The sequence below is a fragment of the Hemicordylus capensis genome, chromosome 3 (assembly GCF_027244095.1).
Source record: "Hemicordylus capensis ecotype Gifberg chromosome 3, rHemCap1.1.pri, whole genome shotgun sequence".
NCBI classification, from domain to species: domain Eukaryota; kingdom Metazoa; phylum Chordata; class Lepidosauria; order Squamata; family Cordylidae; genus Hemicordylus; species Hemicordylus capensis.
This window is the reverse complement of record NC_069659.1, coordinates 3,684,858-3,703,442: the sequence shown is the minus strand read 5'-3', so window position 1 is coordinate 3,703,442 and position 18,585 is coordinate 3,684,858. Positions and strand designations below refer to the sequence as shown.

General features: G+C 49.5%; 1 protein-coding gene across 3 annotated transcripts in view; it reads right to left on the bottom strand.

The window, feature by feature from the left end:
- The window catches only part of PDE2A (phosphodiesterase 2A), a 434,647-nt gene that overhangs the window by 15,173 nt on the left and 400,889 nt on the right, over window positions 1-18,585 (bottom strand). For all 3 annotated transcript variants that reach the window (XM_053307709.1, XM_053307711.1, XM_053307710.1), the window contains 11 exons: window positions 17,099-17,138; window positions 15,458-15,521; window positions 13,946-14,024; window positions 11,872-12,049; window positions 9,549-9,661; window positions 9,238-9,315; window positions 7,357-7,479; window positions 6,092-6,162; window positions 3,669-3,791; window positions 1,458-1,545; window positions 613-660 (listed from right to left, as the gene is read on the bottom strand). In XM_053307709.1, the coding sequence (XP_053163684.1) occupies window positions 613-660; window positions 1,458-1,545; window positions 3,669-3,791; window positions 6,092-6,162; window positions 7,357-7,479; window positions 9,238-9,315; window positions 9,549-9,661; window positions 11,872-12,049; window positions 13,946-14,024; window positions 15,458-15,521; window positions 17,099-17,138 (1,005 nt within the window). The remainder of the gene's footprint in view (window positions 1-612; window positions 661-1,457; window positions 1,546-3,668; window positions 3,792-6,091; window positions 6,163-7,356; window positions 7,480-9,237; window positions 9,316-9,548; window positions 9,662-11,871; window positions 12,050-13,945; window positions 14,025-15,457; window positions 15,522-17,098; window positions 17,139-18,585) is intronic.

Below are 18,585 nucleotides of genomic sequence, written 5' to 3'. Positions count from 1 at the left end.
ATTCACATGTCACGAAGCCCATTCACACGCGGTGTCCAACACTCGTACAAGGGTGTACAGTGTACACAGGTACAGTCATTCCCATGTTATGTTGAACGCGGGTGCAGCCGCACACTCCCTATCTGTACCCTGCATTTGAAGGGCCTGTTTCCAGGTTCACTTTTAAACTGAACACAGGTACAGTCATTCACACAAACATGTGTACGAGTGTTGAGACATCTGTACACACGTACAACCTACAGTCTGAATTGGGCTACGGTCATGGATGGTTCCTGACTGCATGCATGAGTCTATTTGTGTAAGGGCCATACAGATGACCCAGTCAACGCACGTAAGCCGGGCCTGCCACTGTAATCCCACAATCACTCTGAGAATATTTGCTGTATGGGTGTCTGAACATGTGAAAATAGTTCTGGTCAAGGGGTGGCACTTGGAAACTGCAGGGGATCACTTCCTACTTTGACTGGTGTTATTCTGCCACCTTGAGGCCTTCTCTTTCCCCATTGAGTAGCACTGTTGAACTTGCTTGGACAACACACATATATATGTATATGTTGAGAGAGAGAGAGAGAGAGAGAGAGAGAGAGAGAGAGAGAGAGAGAGAGATTTTACCTCCATAACAGAGCCTTCCGAGCTGTACAGGGCAGCCAGGACCGATTTCTGAAAGACAGAATAAAGAGAAGTCACTTTGGCAGGAGCCAGGAGATGGAGAGATGGGGCTTGGCTTCATGCTAGGCAAGAAGAGACCCCAGGGCTGTGGGCAAGGTGGGGGAAGGAAGCATTGCTTGGTGCTGGGACAAGGCGGTCTTGGATAACTGGTCCTCTACCCACCCATTTCCCTGCACGTCTCTCCTCTGGGCCTCCACAGTGGAAGAGAGCTGGCCTTGTGGCAGAAAGCATGAATTGTCCCCTTGGCTAAGCAGGGTCCATCCTGATTTGCATTTGAATGGGAGACTAGATGTGTAAGCACTGGAAGAGATTCCCCTTAGGGGATGGGGCCACTCTGGGAAGAACGTCTGCCTGCTTGCATGGAGAAGATTTCAGGTTTCCTCCCTGGCAGCATTTCCAAAACAGGGCTGAGAGAGACTCCTGCTTGCAACTCTGGAGAAGCTGCTGCCAGTCAGTGTAGATAATCCTGAACTAGATGGACCAATGGTCTGACTTGATATAAAGCAGCCTCCTGTGTTCCTATGGATGGGCAACCCCTCACCCAATGCCTCTCCTCCTGCTTTGCAAGGCAGATGGGCACACAGCCCCGTAACCTATTTAACCGCATGTTGTGGGAGAAGAGGGTTAATTCCCACTGCCCTGCAGCCCTGCACCAAATGGCCTGAGCGTCAGCAAGCAAAGAGGGTGGCACAGAAACAGAATTGATCATTTCCAGTTTTAATCCAGGACAGTACGTCCCCCGGGGTCCCTCCCTTTCCCTATGGAGGATGGGGTCCTCTGAGCCATACCGAAGCCACCTGGAAGGAGTTGTTGGTCCCCCGGTGGTCCAGGTCATGGCACATGCAGGAGACGAACAAGGCAAAGATTTCTATGTCTCTGTTGAGAGAAGAAAAGGAAGTAAGAATTGCTCTCTGGGATCCGAACAAAAGCCACACGGCGGTCCGTCAGATGCCTCTGGGGAGCAGGCAGGATTTGAAGGCAACAGATCTATTCCACTTCAGCAAATGGAATTCTAAGGGATACAGTCATTCCTCGCCAACCACGAGTTTCCCAATTGCTGTTTTGAGTATCCATAACTGGGAAATTGTGGTAGGTCTCGCCAACTGCAACCTCAGTATCCACGGTTTGGCGACATTGGAATTTGGGTTTTTTTGCCATTTGGGGGGGGCCAGGGGGTTATTTCTGTGGTCCAATTATCTTACTCCTGGTGATTTGGGAGGATTCCCCCCCCCATTTTCCACTGTATTTTTTGGCCCTTTTGCAACTGCGATCTCCCTAACCCCCTGTTTGCCATTGGTTTCAATGGCTTTCCAACTGCAAATTCGACAACCAAAATTCGTGAGATTTTCCCGGAACGGAACCCTCGCGGTTGGCGAGAGATGACATGGAGGTTCCATATAGCCATCCTGGGTAACAGCTGCTGATCGACTTCTCTTCTACCATGGAGTTATTTAACCCTTTAAGGCATTAAAGCCAATAGCTCTAGTAAATTTCATAAAACAATTCTGCATTGTCTGATGAAGGACTTTATTTTGCTTGTCCTGAATCTACTGTTAATCTACTGTTAATCTCAAGCTTGGGTCCCCAGATGCAGTTGGACTTCAGCTCCCGTCACCCTTAGCCTTCTGCCATTGTGGCTGGGGGTTATGGGAGTTGTAGTCCAACATCTGTCACACTAATAGCTGCACCATCTCTGGTGGCCTTCAGAAGAGCACTGTAGACACACCTATTCAATAAGACTTTTAGTTGATTTTTCTAAACCTGATTTCAAATTTTAATTGCTTTATCTGTTTTAATTGTTTTTTGAAGGTTACAAGTGTTTTTAGCCTACTTTCCTTAAGGAAGGTAAGCATATGAGATCACCTGGCTTTCTGTGTGTGTGTGTGTGTGTGTGTGTGTGTGTGTGTGTGTGTGTGTGTGCCCCTATAGTCTTTGCAATGCCTGGACCAATATGAACCAAACTGGGTACAGTTGTAGGGACACATAGGGACACTTCAATGTAGTAGTAGTGTGATGATGTCATCCACCCCAATTCAAGATGGTGGACGCATGAATGTTTGAGGCACAAGAGGGCTAACTTGTGAACTGCCTAACCGATTTCGATGAAATTTAGTCCATTTGTAGAGATACTGAAAGGAAGGTAGGAAGATTAGTTCTTACCAGAACAAGTTCTAATTAGTTGTAAACCAGCTTGAGACCTGGTTATAGGTGGTATAAACATATGTTAAATTATCCAACAAACATCTGTGGACCCAACATTGAGAGCCTCTGTAATTGTCAAATCCTATTGAACTGGGGAAACAGGATCTTCCAAAGCTGCTGGCAAAGCTGGAGAGAGCCTGAGCCCACTCCCACGACATGAGCTACTTGGGTAGGAGAGACTTAACCCAGATGACACAGCTCGTGTCATCTGGGCTACTGAGTGGCCTCTCGTCTCAGCTGCTCCTGACCCGGGTTACTCAGATATGTACAACGTGAGGTAGGAGGGAAATGGAGCCTGTCCTATCATATTTTGTGGTTGTCTGGAGTAACGGTTAAAGCAGCAGCAGTTAAAACAGCCACAGAGTCCGGAAGAAAGCGAGGCCGGGGAGAGGAGAGTTGCTGCTGCACTGTGGCAGGCTGCCTCCTCGCTGTTCGTGCAGTTCATTGTGCGATATGGGAGGACTTTCTCCTCCCAATCTCACCTCGGGAGTCTGCTGCAGCACTGGTCGTGTGGGTGCACAAGCAGCAGAGCCCGGAGGAGGCTCTGATCATCTGGGGGAAGGCAGGCAGGCAGGCTCCTGCCTCCCCGCAGCAGCCCACCCTCTTCTGGTCATGTGAACACCCTTAATGTGAACCACTTTAACCTTTGCATGCCTGATACCCCAAGGCATGTAAGTACCACCAGCTCTTGCACTGGATAGCCCACCCCCACCAAGTGATGCAAATCCAGAAGGATCCCCCTTCCCAGGTTCCTGGGCTGAGCCCTGGTGGGGGAGAGCAAAGCGTCATCTACCTACTCCAAGTAATTGATCAGCTCCAGATTTTTGTAGAGAAGGTAGCAGAAGTGGGAGACCGAGAAGGCGTGCATCCAGTTGTGGTACGGAGGGTCCCTGTATCCCTTTTTCACCATCAGGCAGAACCTGGAGGGAGGAAAAAACCTCTTCGTGAGAGCAGCACTGGCTTTCTCTATGGGGAGGGGAGGGGGGTCGACAGGGGAGTAAATCCCTACATTGACTCATTCGGTGCTGCTTCCATGCTATGTTTTATGGTATTGTTGTGTATATGGTTTTTTAAAAACTTTAAAAAATAGATTTGTATTTTTCCTTATATTCCAATTTTAATATCCATACTGTTTTAAATGTTTAAGTTTTGTATTTTTAAAAAAATGTTAACCACTTTGAGATTATTTTAATGAAAGGCAGTATATAAATCTAACAATACATAAATATAAATACATTTGCAAGGTGTTCATGCCCGCATATTTATGCCCATTTTAAACACCTCCCTCTGACAGACTTGGTCAATAAATGGGACAGCTTAAAAAGATGTTCAGAGTGTTCAGAGTTAAAAAGATGTTCATTAGGGTCATCAAGCCAAAAAAAAGGGGTCACAGAACACAACTTCTAAGGATGAATAAACGCAGTTTGAAAACAGGACATTCTCACTGTAAAGCAATCAGGGTTACTTCTTCTTAATGATCATTATCACTGTCAACATTATCTTCATTATATTTATATACCACCTTTAATGCTAAGACCCCAGGTTATTATATATGCACCACCAGCACAGTAAATAAAGATACAATCACATATTTTATTCTCATGAATGTTCTTCTTTTTGGTACCTGCTTCCACCTGCGTCTAATATAAGAACAGCCCTGCTGGATCAGGCCCAAGGAAGCCCATCTAGTCCAGCATCCTGTTTCGCACAGTGGCCCACCAGATGCCTCTGTGTTCCTTGTTGTTCCTTCCTTCTTGCCTGTGGCCAAGAGGCAAAGGCATGCCCCCTCTCCTGCTGTTGATCCCCTGCAACACCAGGGGAGTTTTCCAGAGTTGCCCTGGGACTCTGGAACGTGCTTCCTAAAGAAATGAGAGTTTCCCCTTCTCTGAATGTTTTCAAGAAGGACCTAAAAACATACCTGTTTAGTCAGGCTTTTAGTTTATAGTTTTAAAGCTTTGGTTTTAGAGTTTTTATTGTATTTTAAATTGTGTTAATTATATTAATGTTTTAGTGGTTTTATTGATAACTGTCAGTTATCCCCTGCTAACTGAGCAAGAGGCATCTTTTAAAAGTGGTGATTCTCTTTATCGAGCAGGGGGAGAGCAACCGACCCTATCCATCCCTGGCACAGCATCCCTCCAGTGGCTGTTGCTGGTATCTATCCTATGTTTCTTTTTTCTTTTTCTTTTTTCTTTTCAGATTGTGAGCCCTTTGGGGACAGGGAGCCATTTTATTTTATTTTATTTTATTTTATTTTATTTCTGTGTAAACTGCTTTGGAAACTTTAGTTGGAAAGTGGTATCTACATATTCATTGTATTGCATTGTATTGTATTGTATTGTATTGTATTGTATTGTATTGTGGACCACCCAGGGACCTTTTTGTATGGGTTGGTATATAAATGTACTAAACAAGCAAACAAACAAGCAAACTGGACTGCAGCAGCCACTCCTGCTCTAGGTTCCCACCTGCCTCTTCCTGGCTCAGTGGATTAGAGCCAAAACCACACCAGGATCCCTTGGACTCTGCTAGTGTGCCTCCATCGGAACGGACCCTTGGCACCCTGGTGGAAAAAAGCTTGACCACCATGGAGTAGCTATAGTGAGAGATTATAGTCTGGCCTTAGTGTTATATCTCACTATGAGCTACTTGGTGGTGGCCAAGCTTAGACCATCCCCAGACCGTGTGACAGGGGTCTTTGTTTCTTAAATGTAAATAGCAGTTGCACAGACCCCAGGAACCTAAGTGGGACCAAGGCAGGGAGACGAGATCTCAAGAACATAGGAACAGCCCTGCTGGATCAGGCCCAAGAAGGCTCATCCAGTCCAGCATCCTGTTTCTCACAGTGGCCCACCAGAAGCCCCTGAGAAGCCCACAGGCAGGAGTTGAGGGCATGCCCTCTCTCTTGCTGTTGCTCCCTTGCAACTGGGTTTTAGAGGCATCTTGCCTCTGAGGCTAGAGATGGCCCACAGCCAGCCAGACCAGTAGCCATGGATAGCCCTGTCCTCCATGAATTTGTCTGAGCCCCTTTTCAAGCCATCCAAGCTGGTGGCCATCACCACATCCCGTGGCAGATAATTCTATAGATTAATGGTATCTAAATAAAGCCCGGATGCCTGGTGGTGGTGGTGGTGGGGGGATGCCAACAACCTGCAATTCTGTGCTGATGGGAGGGAGAGGAAAGAAGGGCAGCGGAAAGATGCCTGGATCCACATCCTACCTGACCAGGGTCTGCCGGTCAATTTTGTAGCTGCTGATGAAATTCATGTCCTGTAACATGCTGAGTATGGCCTACAGGGAAAAGAGAGGGAGAGAGCAGAGGTCAGGTCAGGAGGAATGCTAAATGTCAGGACACCCTGCATGGACGGAGGGAAGAGATGGGTGGATGACATGGTTTGCTGATCCACTCACTGTTCCATCCAAACGACTTGGGGCTGGTAACCAGCAAGGTTAAACTAGAGATACATGAGATTCCCATTGCTAACACTGGATAGGCTCAGAAACAGGCAAACTGTTCCCCCACCATGGAAAACAGGTTTGGCTTATTTCTGGACCAATCCCAATTCACCGCTCTAGAGCAAGGGTTCCCAATCTGTGGCACTCCAGGTGTTGCTGAATCACAACTCCCATCATCCCAAACCACAATTAATTGCAGCTGGGGATGGTGGGAGTTGTAGTTCAGCAACATCTGGAATATCACAGGTTGGGAAGCCCTGCCCTAGACCATACATTCTCCCCCCCCTTTCCCTTTTTAGAAAACTTACCCAGCCTGACTGAGGAAGTAGTAGTGGCAACATCCTAGTTGCAGAAAGACTATTGCAATGCCAGTAACCCTTAGGAAAACTACATTTCCCAAGGGCCTGAGATACTACCAGTGCTTCACAGAGGGGAGGGAGGGAGACATTTCCTCTGTCTTTCCATGTCTGGAGTCCTGCTGCAGCATCTGGGCAAGTATTCTTCAAAGGTAAGGGAGGAGGGGGTGTAGGGATACGTGGGAAATTCTCTCCCAACTTGGATATTAATCTGAGCCAGATAAGAATTCAGGCTCTCGTAATGCTCACCACTTCTTTGGTTCTTTGTTATGAGCCCTGAAAGCTTGTTTCTCAGCCAGTGACTTTTGAGTATCACCAGAATCCATAGTTAAAATTCAATTAAAGTCTGCTTAAATTGCTACAAAAAGTACAACTAGCTAAAATCTCAACCCTGCATCGCCTTGCTCTCATTCCAAGTTTCACAGGATGCCTAAAGTACTTTCTCCTTCCCAAGGATAAGAATTCAAAGGGGTCATGCAGGCAGCCCAGTCAATGGAAAGGGTGGCCCCCCGACTGGGTGGCTGGGTTATGGGACACTTTCATCATGCTTGTGGTGGGATTTCAGGTGCTATCACATCCCACCCTTATAGGCTGGACATACTTTCTTAATTATATGAAGGAGAAGGGTGGCAGTGCTCATGAGCCGGGGAGGACAAGAGAGACTATTGCTTACCATAGATGTGTCGTCCTCAGGAAGAGAACGTGGCGTGTAGGTGAATTTGGCAAAGTCTGTGTCGATGGCTGGAACGGGTTGAATTCCCTCGTTGAGAAGCTTGTTGTATTCATCATCTGATACCTGGAAGGGAAGCCGTACATCATTTTTCAAAAATTCAAATTTTATTGAGTATTTCATAACAGGTTAATAAGAGAAAAACCGATAAACATAACAAAAAGCAAGCCGCAGAGTCTTATCAGAGAGAAAGGACGTTGTTCCAGAATACAAAGTGTACATTTGTAATGTGTCGGATGGAGGGATGGTTGTTTGCATAGTTGATTAATGGATACCAGCAAATGATAAAAGTCTCTGACTGAAAGGACCTGGAGCCTATTCTGGATTGTTGTGTTGGTTGTCCCATGAATGCTGGCTTCTAAAGTTGGGCCTACCACGGGCTGGTGTTTGGGAGTGATTGTTCTTTCCTGTGATACAAGCAGTGCATAATTGCTAAAAGGAAGAAGGGCCGTTGGCTACTTTTGATTAATTTGGCACATTATTCCGGGGGGAGGGGATGCCAGTGAGCAAGCTTTCCTTGCCAACTAGCATTTTTGGACAGAGCTGTCAACACTTTCCGTCTGATCCCTGCTAGCATGCCAGCTGCAGATCTGCACAGAAACAGGGACGGCCTTCTTAGGACCATAGGAAGCTGCATTATACTGAGTCAGACCATTGGTCTATCTAGCTCAGTATTGTCTTCACAGACTGGCAGCGGCTTCTCCAAGGTTGCAGGCAGGAATGTCTCACAGCCCTATCTTGGAGATGCTGCCAGGGAGGGAACTTGGAACCTTCTGCTCTTCTCAGAGCGGCTCCATCCCCTGAGGGGAATCTCTTCCAGTGCTCACACTTCTAGTCTCCCATTCAACCAGGGCAGACCTGGTTGATGTGTGTCATGGCTGCAACATTTAATTGATTGATCAATTAGATTAATCTAATCAAAAATTATAATAAACTAAAACAGTGCTTCTGATTAACCAAGCAACCAATTTTGTTTTTAAAAAATAATGATTTTTATTATAAGCATTTATAAAAATTTGGAGATGACAAGCATAATCTCAAAAGAAGGATTCTCCCTTTTCTCACTCACAGGAGGGAACAACTCTTCTAGGACAGAGTCCTGCTTGCGCCCTCCCGCCCTCCCTCTCTCTTCCTCAAAACAAAGAAAGTTTTTGCATCTGAACAATTGTTTTTATCAATATGTAAATTTATGCCACCCTAACTAAACCATTAATCAATCGTCGACAAAAAATCCATACAACTCATTGACTAGGATCTGTTCACTCAGGTGGCAGTTGTGGCATGCAAATGTGTCCAGATGCCAAGCTGGAATAATGCCACCCCACACAAGGGGACAGGGTGGATGGAGCCCACTCCCCAGTGTGCTCCTAGGCATGGGTGCTAAGCTGGAGGTGCTAAGCTTCCACCAGACCAGCGAGGCAGGGAGGCTGCGAGGGGCTATTTGAGAGAGGCCCAGGGGGCAGAGTGGAGGGGGCTGAGCTCATGGAGAGGAACAAGGCTGAGGGGTAGCCCACTGCTCCGAGGGAGCCCCCCGGTCAGTGTTCCCTGTAACAGGGATCCCCAGACTACAGCTCCCATGATCCCCAGCTGCAATTGCCAGGGGACAAATAACACTGCCCATGGGCGATCCAAACTGGGGTCCAGCAAGAGCACCAGCTGGGGACTTGGGCACCAGCAGAGACGGACAATATGGTGGAAGTCACACACATTTGCCAATCTATGCCCCCATGATGGATCATGATGGCATGCTTGGACGTGGAGAAGAACCAGGGGCGGCACACGCAGAGAGCTGCACCTTTCCGGAGAGCCTCCAGCCCCCCTTACCTGCATATGGTACATCATCATCTCGTTGGCCAGGTGGCTCCGGTACTGCGCCTCATGGACCTTCTTGTAGAGCAGCGACTGGAGGAGCAAAGGAAACCACGACTCAGCTCCCCCAGGAAAGGGGGGTTGCCAACTGATGGTGCTCTGGCATCAGCAGCATCTGTGGATCCCCTGCAAGTCTGTTGGCCTCAAGATCCCCTCCTCTCCCCAGAAAGAAGGGGGAGGGAGAGCTGGTCCCTGGCATGTCGGGAAGTTGCTTAGCCCCACAAGTTGCCAGGAGGAAACACCCAGCAAGGAAGGGCAAGGCTTACGTGGGCAATGCTGATGCCGCAGTAGATGGAGAAGGCGGTGGCCAGGTCCTCATCGAACTTGCTGAACCAAGGCCCGTTGATTTTGTTAACCAGCTCAGCCACTCCGATGACCTCTGGAAGAAGCAAAGAGGAAGAGAAATATGGCGCCCCCCTGCTGGTTTGGAGGAAGAAGGTAGAGATTGAACCAGCACTAGCGTCATCATATAAGGGTACCTTAGGATACCCTTATCCTGGGTACCTTCAGGACCATCTGCTCCCATCTGAATCTGATGTGATCAGCTGGGAGGGCTCTGCTTGGCGTGCCAACACCTGCTGAGACCTGTTGGTTGAGCACTCAGGACAGGGCCTTCTCCGTTGTTGCCCCCAGGCTGTGGAACCCGCTCCCTGCTGAGACCTGCATAGATCCCTCTCTCCCAGCCTTTAGTTAGGAGGAAAGTGAAGACTGCCCTTTTGATCCAGGCTTTGGGTCAATGAGCTGTCCTTTGCTCTTTTTAGACTTCTAGCTGTGTCCCTGGGGTATTAGGACGAAGGGCGGTATACAAATATAAATAAAAAAAATAAGAACAGTCCTGCTGGATCAGGCCCAAGGAAGCCGATTGAGCCCAGCCCCCTGTTTCCCGCAGTGGCCCAGCAGATGGCCCTGAGAAGCTCAGAGGCCAGAGGTGAGGGCATGATTCCCTCTCTCCTGGTCTTGCTCCCCGCAACTGGTCTTGAGAGGCATCTTGCCAGTGTGAAAAGACTCCCAGCACCATTTATGAGGAGCTCAGAGAGAAGTGGAGGCCCTGAATGGCGCCCGTGTGTACTCCAACCCAACCCACATTCCAGGAAAGGAGGAAGGCGAATGGGGCTGGCTGAAACACCCTCGCACCCATCCTGGATGGCTCAATAGATTCCAGCACCTCATGAAAGCTGCAAAAGGCTGCCTTGCCCCATGCCCCTGGTGGGGGCTGGCCCCCTTTCAGAACTGACCATTGTATGCTTTGGAAATGGCTCAGGGAGTGGGGGAATTGCAGCAGCCTCCTCTTCAAGGTTTGCAAGGAATGTGAGGAGAGAGTCAGATTAATAATAATAATAATAATAATAATAATAATAATAATAATAATAAAATTAATAATTTTAAACTGCCTCACCCAGATGGCTGTAGGTGGCTCACATAAATAACAAGAAGTTCTGGTAAGAACTAAACTGCCTACTTTTCTTTCACTATAATCTTAATGGATAATTAGCATCTTTGCAAGTTAGCCCACGTGAGCCTCAAACGTTCACGCATCTGCCATCTTGAACTGTGGTGGATGACATCATCACAAATTACACGGTTAAGGTGTCCCTATGTGTCCCTACAGCTGTAGCAAATTTGGTTCAAATTGGTTTCCACTCCTCAAACATTCACACACCCGCCATCTTGAATTGGGGTAGATGACATCATCAACAAACTGTTGAGGTGTTCCTATTTGTCCCTGCAGCTGTACCAAATTTGGTCCAAAGTGGCCCAGGCATTGAGAAGTTGATAGGGAAACAAACACACGCACACACAGACACAGACACAGACACAGAAAGCTGGGTGATCTCAAAAGCTTACTTTTCCCTAAGGAAAGTAGGCTAAAAGCAGATAAAATTAAAATAAATAACCCATTAAAACAATTAAAAATTTAAACCGTTTGAAACCATTTGAAAATCACTAAAGGCCAGGCTAAAAAGATGTGTCTTTAAGGCACTTTTAAAGTTAACTGCCCAGAGATGTAAGTTTGGGCGGAATAAATTAAAATAAAACAAAATAAAATAAGTGAAAATCGTACAATTCTCTGGTGAAAATCTCAAGCCTTGGATAGCTGTAGGGAGTGTGTTCAACAACCCAGAAGCAGCTACAGAAAAGGCATGTCACTGCCAGACCAGCTAGCGGCAGCTGGTGGTGATAGACCTCTCTCGGTGACCTTAATGTGCAGCGCGCACCATGCTGAAGAAGGTGCTCTTCCAGGTAACGCAGTCCTAGACCGTTTAGGACTCTAAAAGCAATTCCCAGCACTTTCTATCCCCCCTGGAAACATATTGGCAGCCGGTGCAACTGCTTGAAAACAGGCATGATATGGTCTCCCCAGAAACCCCAGAGACCGATCTGGTCCCCCAAAGCCCTCTGATGACCACAGAGGGGGGAGAGTCTCGCTGCCCTCCAGGTGCCTTCACCATCTGTGGTTTGAGGCGACTGCTCCAGCTGGCCTCATGAAGGGGCCACCCCTGTGCACAGCTTTCGCATCAGGGCCGGAGGTCAATCGGACTCCTTGGCCCCGACCCACCCATTCCTCCGGGAGCTGCTGGTTCTCCTCACCCTGATTTTCATCCTTGATAGGGAAGCAGAGGATATTCCTGGTGCGGAAGCCGGTGCTGTCGTCCACGCCGCGGTAGAAGAGGGGGTGGGAATAGGCGTCCTTGATGTTGAGGATCTTCCCCGTGGTGGCCACGTGACCCGCTATGCCCTGGTCAGCCGGGATCCGGATCTCATAGCTCTGGGGCAAGAAAGGAGAACAACGGACAGAATGGGGGCTACCCCATAGATCGCGCATGTGGGTTCTGCACCTGCAGCCAGGACATCATGTTAGCCTCCCAGAAGGGCTTCGCCAGGCTTCCTCCCTCAGAGTTTTGAAAAAAGATCTTAAAACTTGAGAGAGGCTTTTTAATGAGGCTCTTCACACAAGCAGTGTAGAGGCAGATGGGATTTGACGGGGAGAGTGGCCTTGACACACTCTCCCCACACACAAGCATCTCCCCACACACCAACCCTCCCTGGGTGGCTGGATTGGCTGCTCACACGATTACTGGCTCCCACACAGAGCCGCTAGGGGTGGTGGGGATTGAGGGTCGCCTCCCCCCCCCCCGGTAGTCCCAGCGGGCCCCACGTGAGTGCGTGGGCATTCTGGGGGGACCCCCGACACTGTGAGACTTGTTGTAGCCTCCCGGTTGGGGGGTCTACTCATGTGCCACCATGGCACGGAGCCACACAGCAGCGGCACACAATCACCAAAACGGGGCGATTAGCGGAGTTTAGCGGGGTGATTAGCACTTGCTTCACTAACCTCGTTTAACCGGGCGGGGGTGTATGCAATTAGGTGGTCTAGCCACCGGGAACTTAATGCATGGCTCCCAGCAGTTCACCCGTGCAGAGAAAACTGGGCTCCAAGAAATGACACATGGGTTATTCTTTCCTGCCAATGATCTGGGGACGTGGATAATTCCCAGGATCTCTGGCAGGAAAATATCCACGTGAGCCCCCACTGGAGGCGGAAGGACCTTTTCCTGCCAGAGAACTTGACATTCAGGGAGAAATGCCAGCAGGGAAAGACACTCCACTTGCCTGTGGGAGGGCCTGATGCCACCGTGTCCCCCCCCTTCCCCAAGGGAAGTATTTTGCCTTGTGAAAACCGGTGAGGGGGAGCAGCAGGAGGAGGAAGCATGATAGATGTGCTCCTGCCTGTGGGCTTCCCGGAGGCACCATCGGGTGGGCCACTGTGTGAAGCAGGATGCTGGACTAGGTAGGTTTCCTTGGGCTGGATCCAGGAGCAGGGCTGTGCTTCTGTTCTTATGAGCTGCAGCCATGAAGGGCAGAGAAGGGTCCCAAACCTACCCAACATTCAGAATCATAAAACCAGCCCCTAGCCACTGGAGCATGCGTGGTTTTAGAAAGCTCTATCACAGAGGCTCCCAACCTTTAATTAAATAATAATAATAATACTAAATAAATAAACATTATAATAATAAATAATAAACCCCTATGGTGTTGAGGTGCTCTTCAAGGTGTTTTGGAATTGCACCTAGGCACCAATTACTACTGGGAAGAAGACCAAAATAATCCCAGTGGTCATTGGCGCCCTGGGTGCAGTTCCCAAAGACCTTGAAGAGCACCTCAACACCAGAGGGGCCACAGAAATCACCATCAGCCAGTCACAAAAAGCAGCTTTACTGGGAACAGCCTATATTCTGCGACGATATCTATAACCATTGACAATAAAATTCTGGCATCCCAGGTCCTTGGGAAGGACTCGATGTCTGGATAAAACAAACCAGTCAATAACACCTGTCTGACTGTGCAAACAAAAATAATAAACATTATTTGTTAGTCTCCCCATCACAAATTGTTCTCTGGGCAGCTCACAACATAGCATTAGGACATCAAGTAGAAACACATAACACATGAAATCACAACACACCAAACAACAGCAACAAAATACAAAATACAATATGAAACAATGTAAAAACTTTAAAATTAGTCTTCAGAATCAGAGGAGTGGTCTCTGCCAGGCGTCTAGAAGAACCAAGTGGTGAAGCCAAGCGGGCCTCCCTGGGGAGGCAATTCCATGCACGGGGTGCCACCTTGAGCCTCCTGAGCACGCCCTGCTGGCTCTTACCTCGTCATCCACGACGCCCCCATCGAAAACCTTGGCCACCAGTTCGTGGTTGCTTCTGTCAAGCAGGAAAACGGAGCATCTGCAAGAGAACCACCAGCTTCAGTGTTGGCCTCCTTCAGTATTCCAAAAGGGATTGTGGGAGAGGAGCCCTCCGGGGTCAAGAGGTGCATGGGGGGCCTCTCGCTCATTTGCCACGTGCCTTGGCCTCACAGAAGCCTTCATCTCAGCCGCGCTGCCTGTCCAGCCCCAGTGAGATGAAGACAACCCCTTTGGAAATCCTCCCTTTCTCAAATGAGAGATACCATGTCTCAAGCGGGACCCTGGAGTTTCTGTCTTTGACCTGGAAGCCACTCCTCAGGCCAAGGATTCCCACAATTGGGTCCCCAGATGAACTACAAAACCCATCATCCCCAGCCAAAATGGCCTTCAGCTGGGGATGAGAGGGATTGTAGTCCAGCAATATTCTGCGCATGGTCAAAGGTACTGACACTTCTGTTATTATTCCACACTAGTTTTATGCTTGTCAGGGATACCGGAGGTTGGTGGGTCATGGGTATAAAGGAGCAGGGGGGAGGCGAGGTCCCGGCTCGTCCAGCTCAGCTTGCTTGGCCTAGCCGCCATTCGGCCCTGTGGAGGAGGTGCCGTTTCATAGCAGCTGCACCCAAGAATGAGTCCCTGCTTAGGGGTGGGAGGGAAGCACCCAGGTTGTCCTCCTTCTGCCACTGCACAGCACACCCTGTCTCAGGCAGACAATATATGTCTGGGGACGGAGAAACCACAAGGAGACGCCTAGTGCCCAGAGGGGGAGAAAGAATACCCCAACTTCACAATGAGGGCTGAGACAAAGACTTTCAGGTGAGGAATGCCATCTTCAATGGCAGTGGGGGGGGGAAACGGGACTGAGGAGCAAACTGGAAGGAAACCGCCCCCTCCCCCCCAACGTTGGGGGAGTTGGGGCAAAACTCAACAGCTGTCTGACATCACCACGCAGCATCATTCTATGGGGGTTCTGAGTCAAAGAAATGACAGCTGCCATCTGCCGGCCATCGGGAGGATCCAGTCATGTGGATGGCCAGTGGGTATGCATGGCGGCCTCCAAAATGGCCGCCGCCACCACAGAGAAGCCTGTAATGGGCCAAAAATGGCCGGAAGGGGCTGAAAATGACTGTCGGGGAGGCCAGCGAGGGGAAGGGTAACATCAGGAGACACACACCCCCCTATGGCCGCAGTAGCATCCCCTGGAAGCCCCGCAATGGCTGTAAGTCCGCCATTTTGTGTGTTTTTAAAACCCTGAACTGGCCCTGGACCAGCTCAGCGGGTTCGGCTCAACCTCGAGCCAAAACAGGCCCAGTCCGGCTTGAGGTCAAGCCCTCGAGCCAGGCCAGTTCGAGTGGGAGCTGGCCACCAGGAGGGGCTGGCGTGCAGGAATGGCACCCCCTGGGCCCTGCACCACAGAAGCAGGTGGGAAGGGGGCCCCAGGAATGTGGGTTGTCCGTCCTGCAAGAAACTCACATTTCGGCATTGCTGAGATTCCGTGCTTCTGTGATGATCTCTTGCAGCAGCACCGACACGTCATCTGCCAGGGGAAGAAGGACCCGGTTAGGAAGCCCAGAGAGAGGGGTTTGCCTGTATGTGTCTCCGGGAATCCATCACCTCCGGCTGCACATGACAGTTATTATTTGTGGTACATTTCTATTCTATCCTCTTTGTTAAGCAAAGCATGGAGGAGAGCTGGTTCATCAGGGAGGAGAGCTGGTCTTGTGGTCGCAAGCACGAAAGGTCCCCTTTGCTAAGCAGAGTCTGCCCTGGTTAGCATTTGAATGGGAGACCACATGGGTGAGCACCGTAAGAGATTTCCCTCAAGGGATGGGGCCACTCTGGGAAGAGCACCTGCCTGCTTGCCTGCAGAAGATTCCAAGTTCCCTCCCTGGCAGCATCTCCAAGATCGGGCTGAGAGAGACTCCTGCCTGTAACCTTGGAGAAGCCACTGCCATAGTTTTGTGTAGACCATACTGAGCTAGATAGGCCAATGGTCTGACTCAGCATAAGGCAGCTTCCTTTGTTCCTAAGTTGGCAACACATGCCTCGTGAAAACATTAATGGATTGATTCAACGTATGGTCTACCCCGCCCCAGACATCTAGCCCGCCCCACCAGCATGGGTATCAACATGCTAAATATTCAGCCCTACTGGCCATCGAAAGCCAGTGGCAACCAGAAACTGGGCAGGAGAGAAGTCCTACCCGGTTGCTGGAGCTGGGTGTGCTCCCGTTTTGAGATTGTGTGCTAGATAAAAGCAAGGCTGGGGGTGGGGAGCTGGATTGTACTCCTGGCCTCCAACCTTGCTTTTTTCTAACACATGGAGGCTATTCACAGGTGTGTGCAAAACTGCGCTAAGGGAGCCCAGCCTGGTTTTCCATGCCGGGATTGGGCCCAATCCTGGAGGCTCCATGGCAGCAACCCTGCCTAATTAGCCACCCTCCCAAACTCCACTGTGGGGAGCCTAGAGATGGGGGGGTCCCCCCCAAGATGCACCATGCAGTCACATGGTGCATCCTGGTAGTTCTGGGGGCCAGGATGATATATCCCAGCCCCCGACCCTCCCCGCTGCCGTGGTGTGCAGGAAATTGTCTGGGTGCCCGGGGAACGTGCCCAGCAACAGCGCCATGATCATCTGCAGGGAGGGTAAGTTTAAACCACTCTCCCCGCAGTCCGCCCTCTAGCCCTTCCCACAGATCGTGAGAAGAGGCTCATGATCTCAAAACAGGAGCACCCCCAAGGCGCTTTCCAAATTAGACCCTGCGACGGGGTCATGGCGGATCTCGGAAGTGTGCTTCCACACTTCCTGTGTGGTGACACCGCAGTCCCTAGGCTGACAGCAGGGTGCCGTTCACATTTCCAAGGCCTTGTTTCGAATTCAATCGCTGCAGTAAAGTGCTATGACGTCGCGTATCCGGTGTAAAAAAGTTGCTGTTTTTTCAGGTTGTTCGTTTCCGCGAGACTGCTCTCCCTGCAGTTTTTACGGTTTGAATGCAATTTGCCGGAACGAGGCATTTAGCAGCTTCTGAGTGGCTAATCTGGAAAGCGCCTAGCTCCTGCAACCAGGAAGGATTAGTCTCAGAGATACACCTAAACAAGGGCTGAGTGCACTTACCAAGATGTGTGAAGAGGTTCTTGGCCACTTGCAAGAGAGCCTAGGAGGGGGAAAGGGAAGTGATATTTATTTGTCTTGCCACTTATTACTAGAATTAAAGAAAGTTATACCACCCATTCTTCCCATCTCAGCAAGAATCAGACTGACCCCGGCAACATCAGAAGATGGCTAAAAATGAAAATATCAAGCCAGTCTGAAAGCATGGAGGAGAAACTTCTTTTTTCATTCCTACCCCCAGGAAGAAGAAATTTAGAAATGGTGGCACGAATGGAAATACATGCAGTTTTGACTTGAGTAACAGTTCACTTGGGGGCATGTTTCTAATTGTACCATGTACATTTTCACTTGATATGATGCTGTGATGGTAAGAGAAGCTGCAATTCCCAGAATTCTCCCATCTAAAGATGCTATTAACATCACAGGAGCTCTGCCCTCTAGAAAATCCAATAACTCAGGGGTTCTCAACCCTGGGTCCCCAGATGTTGTAGTCCAATATAACATATGGGGACCCAAGATTGAGAACCCCTGCATTCACACACCAGATCAGTTTCCATGTGTATTCATAATCCATTGGAACCAGTTAACTTCTTTGCTTTTTCGGTCATGATCCGGGTCTATCACGACCTGGTCGTGATCCGGGTCTAGGTAGAACACTGTCTACCTAGCAGTGTTCCCTCTAAGAGGGCTTCCCAGATGTGGATGACTACAACTCCCAGAATCCCCAGCCAAAGGTCACTGCAGCTGGGGATGCTGGGAGTTGTAGTGAACAGCATCTGGGAATCCCTCTTAGAGGGAACAGTGGTCCCTAGATGTTGTTGCACTTCCTCGCCTATAATCCCCAGCCACAATGGTCTTCAGTCACTGTGGCTGAGGATTATGGGAGCTGAAGTCCAACAACATCTGGGCGCCCAAGTTATTCGAAACCCCTGGCCGACATTAACTTTGCTATTTTCTTGCCCTGCAAAGCCCACTGGCACCACCAGGGGGCGCCACAGGCACATGGTTGGCCCAGAAGCAGCGTTTATAAACGGAGCTGCGATGCTTGCCTGCAATTTCGTCACCCCTTTTGCAGGAGATTAAGTTGAGGGGGGTCATTGCAGGAATATTTTGGGTGGAGGTGGGGGGTGGTGTCCTGGTGAACCTGCTGCCTGACATCCAGATAATGCTGGACTTGTGAAAGGACCTTTGCGCTTCTGCAAGAAGACTGCACTGCTGCACAAAGTCGGGGTTTTTTTTGCAAAAATGTACTATTGTGCAAAAGTTCCCTTTGAAGCACAGAAGGGGTGCCAGAGGCGGTGCTGACATGCTTCATACGATAGCAGAACTCCAGCCTGGAATACAAGCGCCAGGTTTCACACCAGTAGCGAGCGGGAGAGCCTTGCATTAGTGCAGTGTCCCTTGCACAGGCACTTTGTCAGTCTGCATGTCGGGCCCTGGTGGCGCATCTCTCATTAACCCAGAAGTCCGCTCACCATCAGGTTATACCA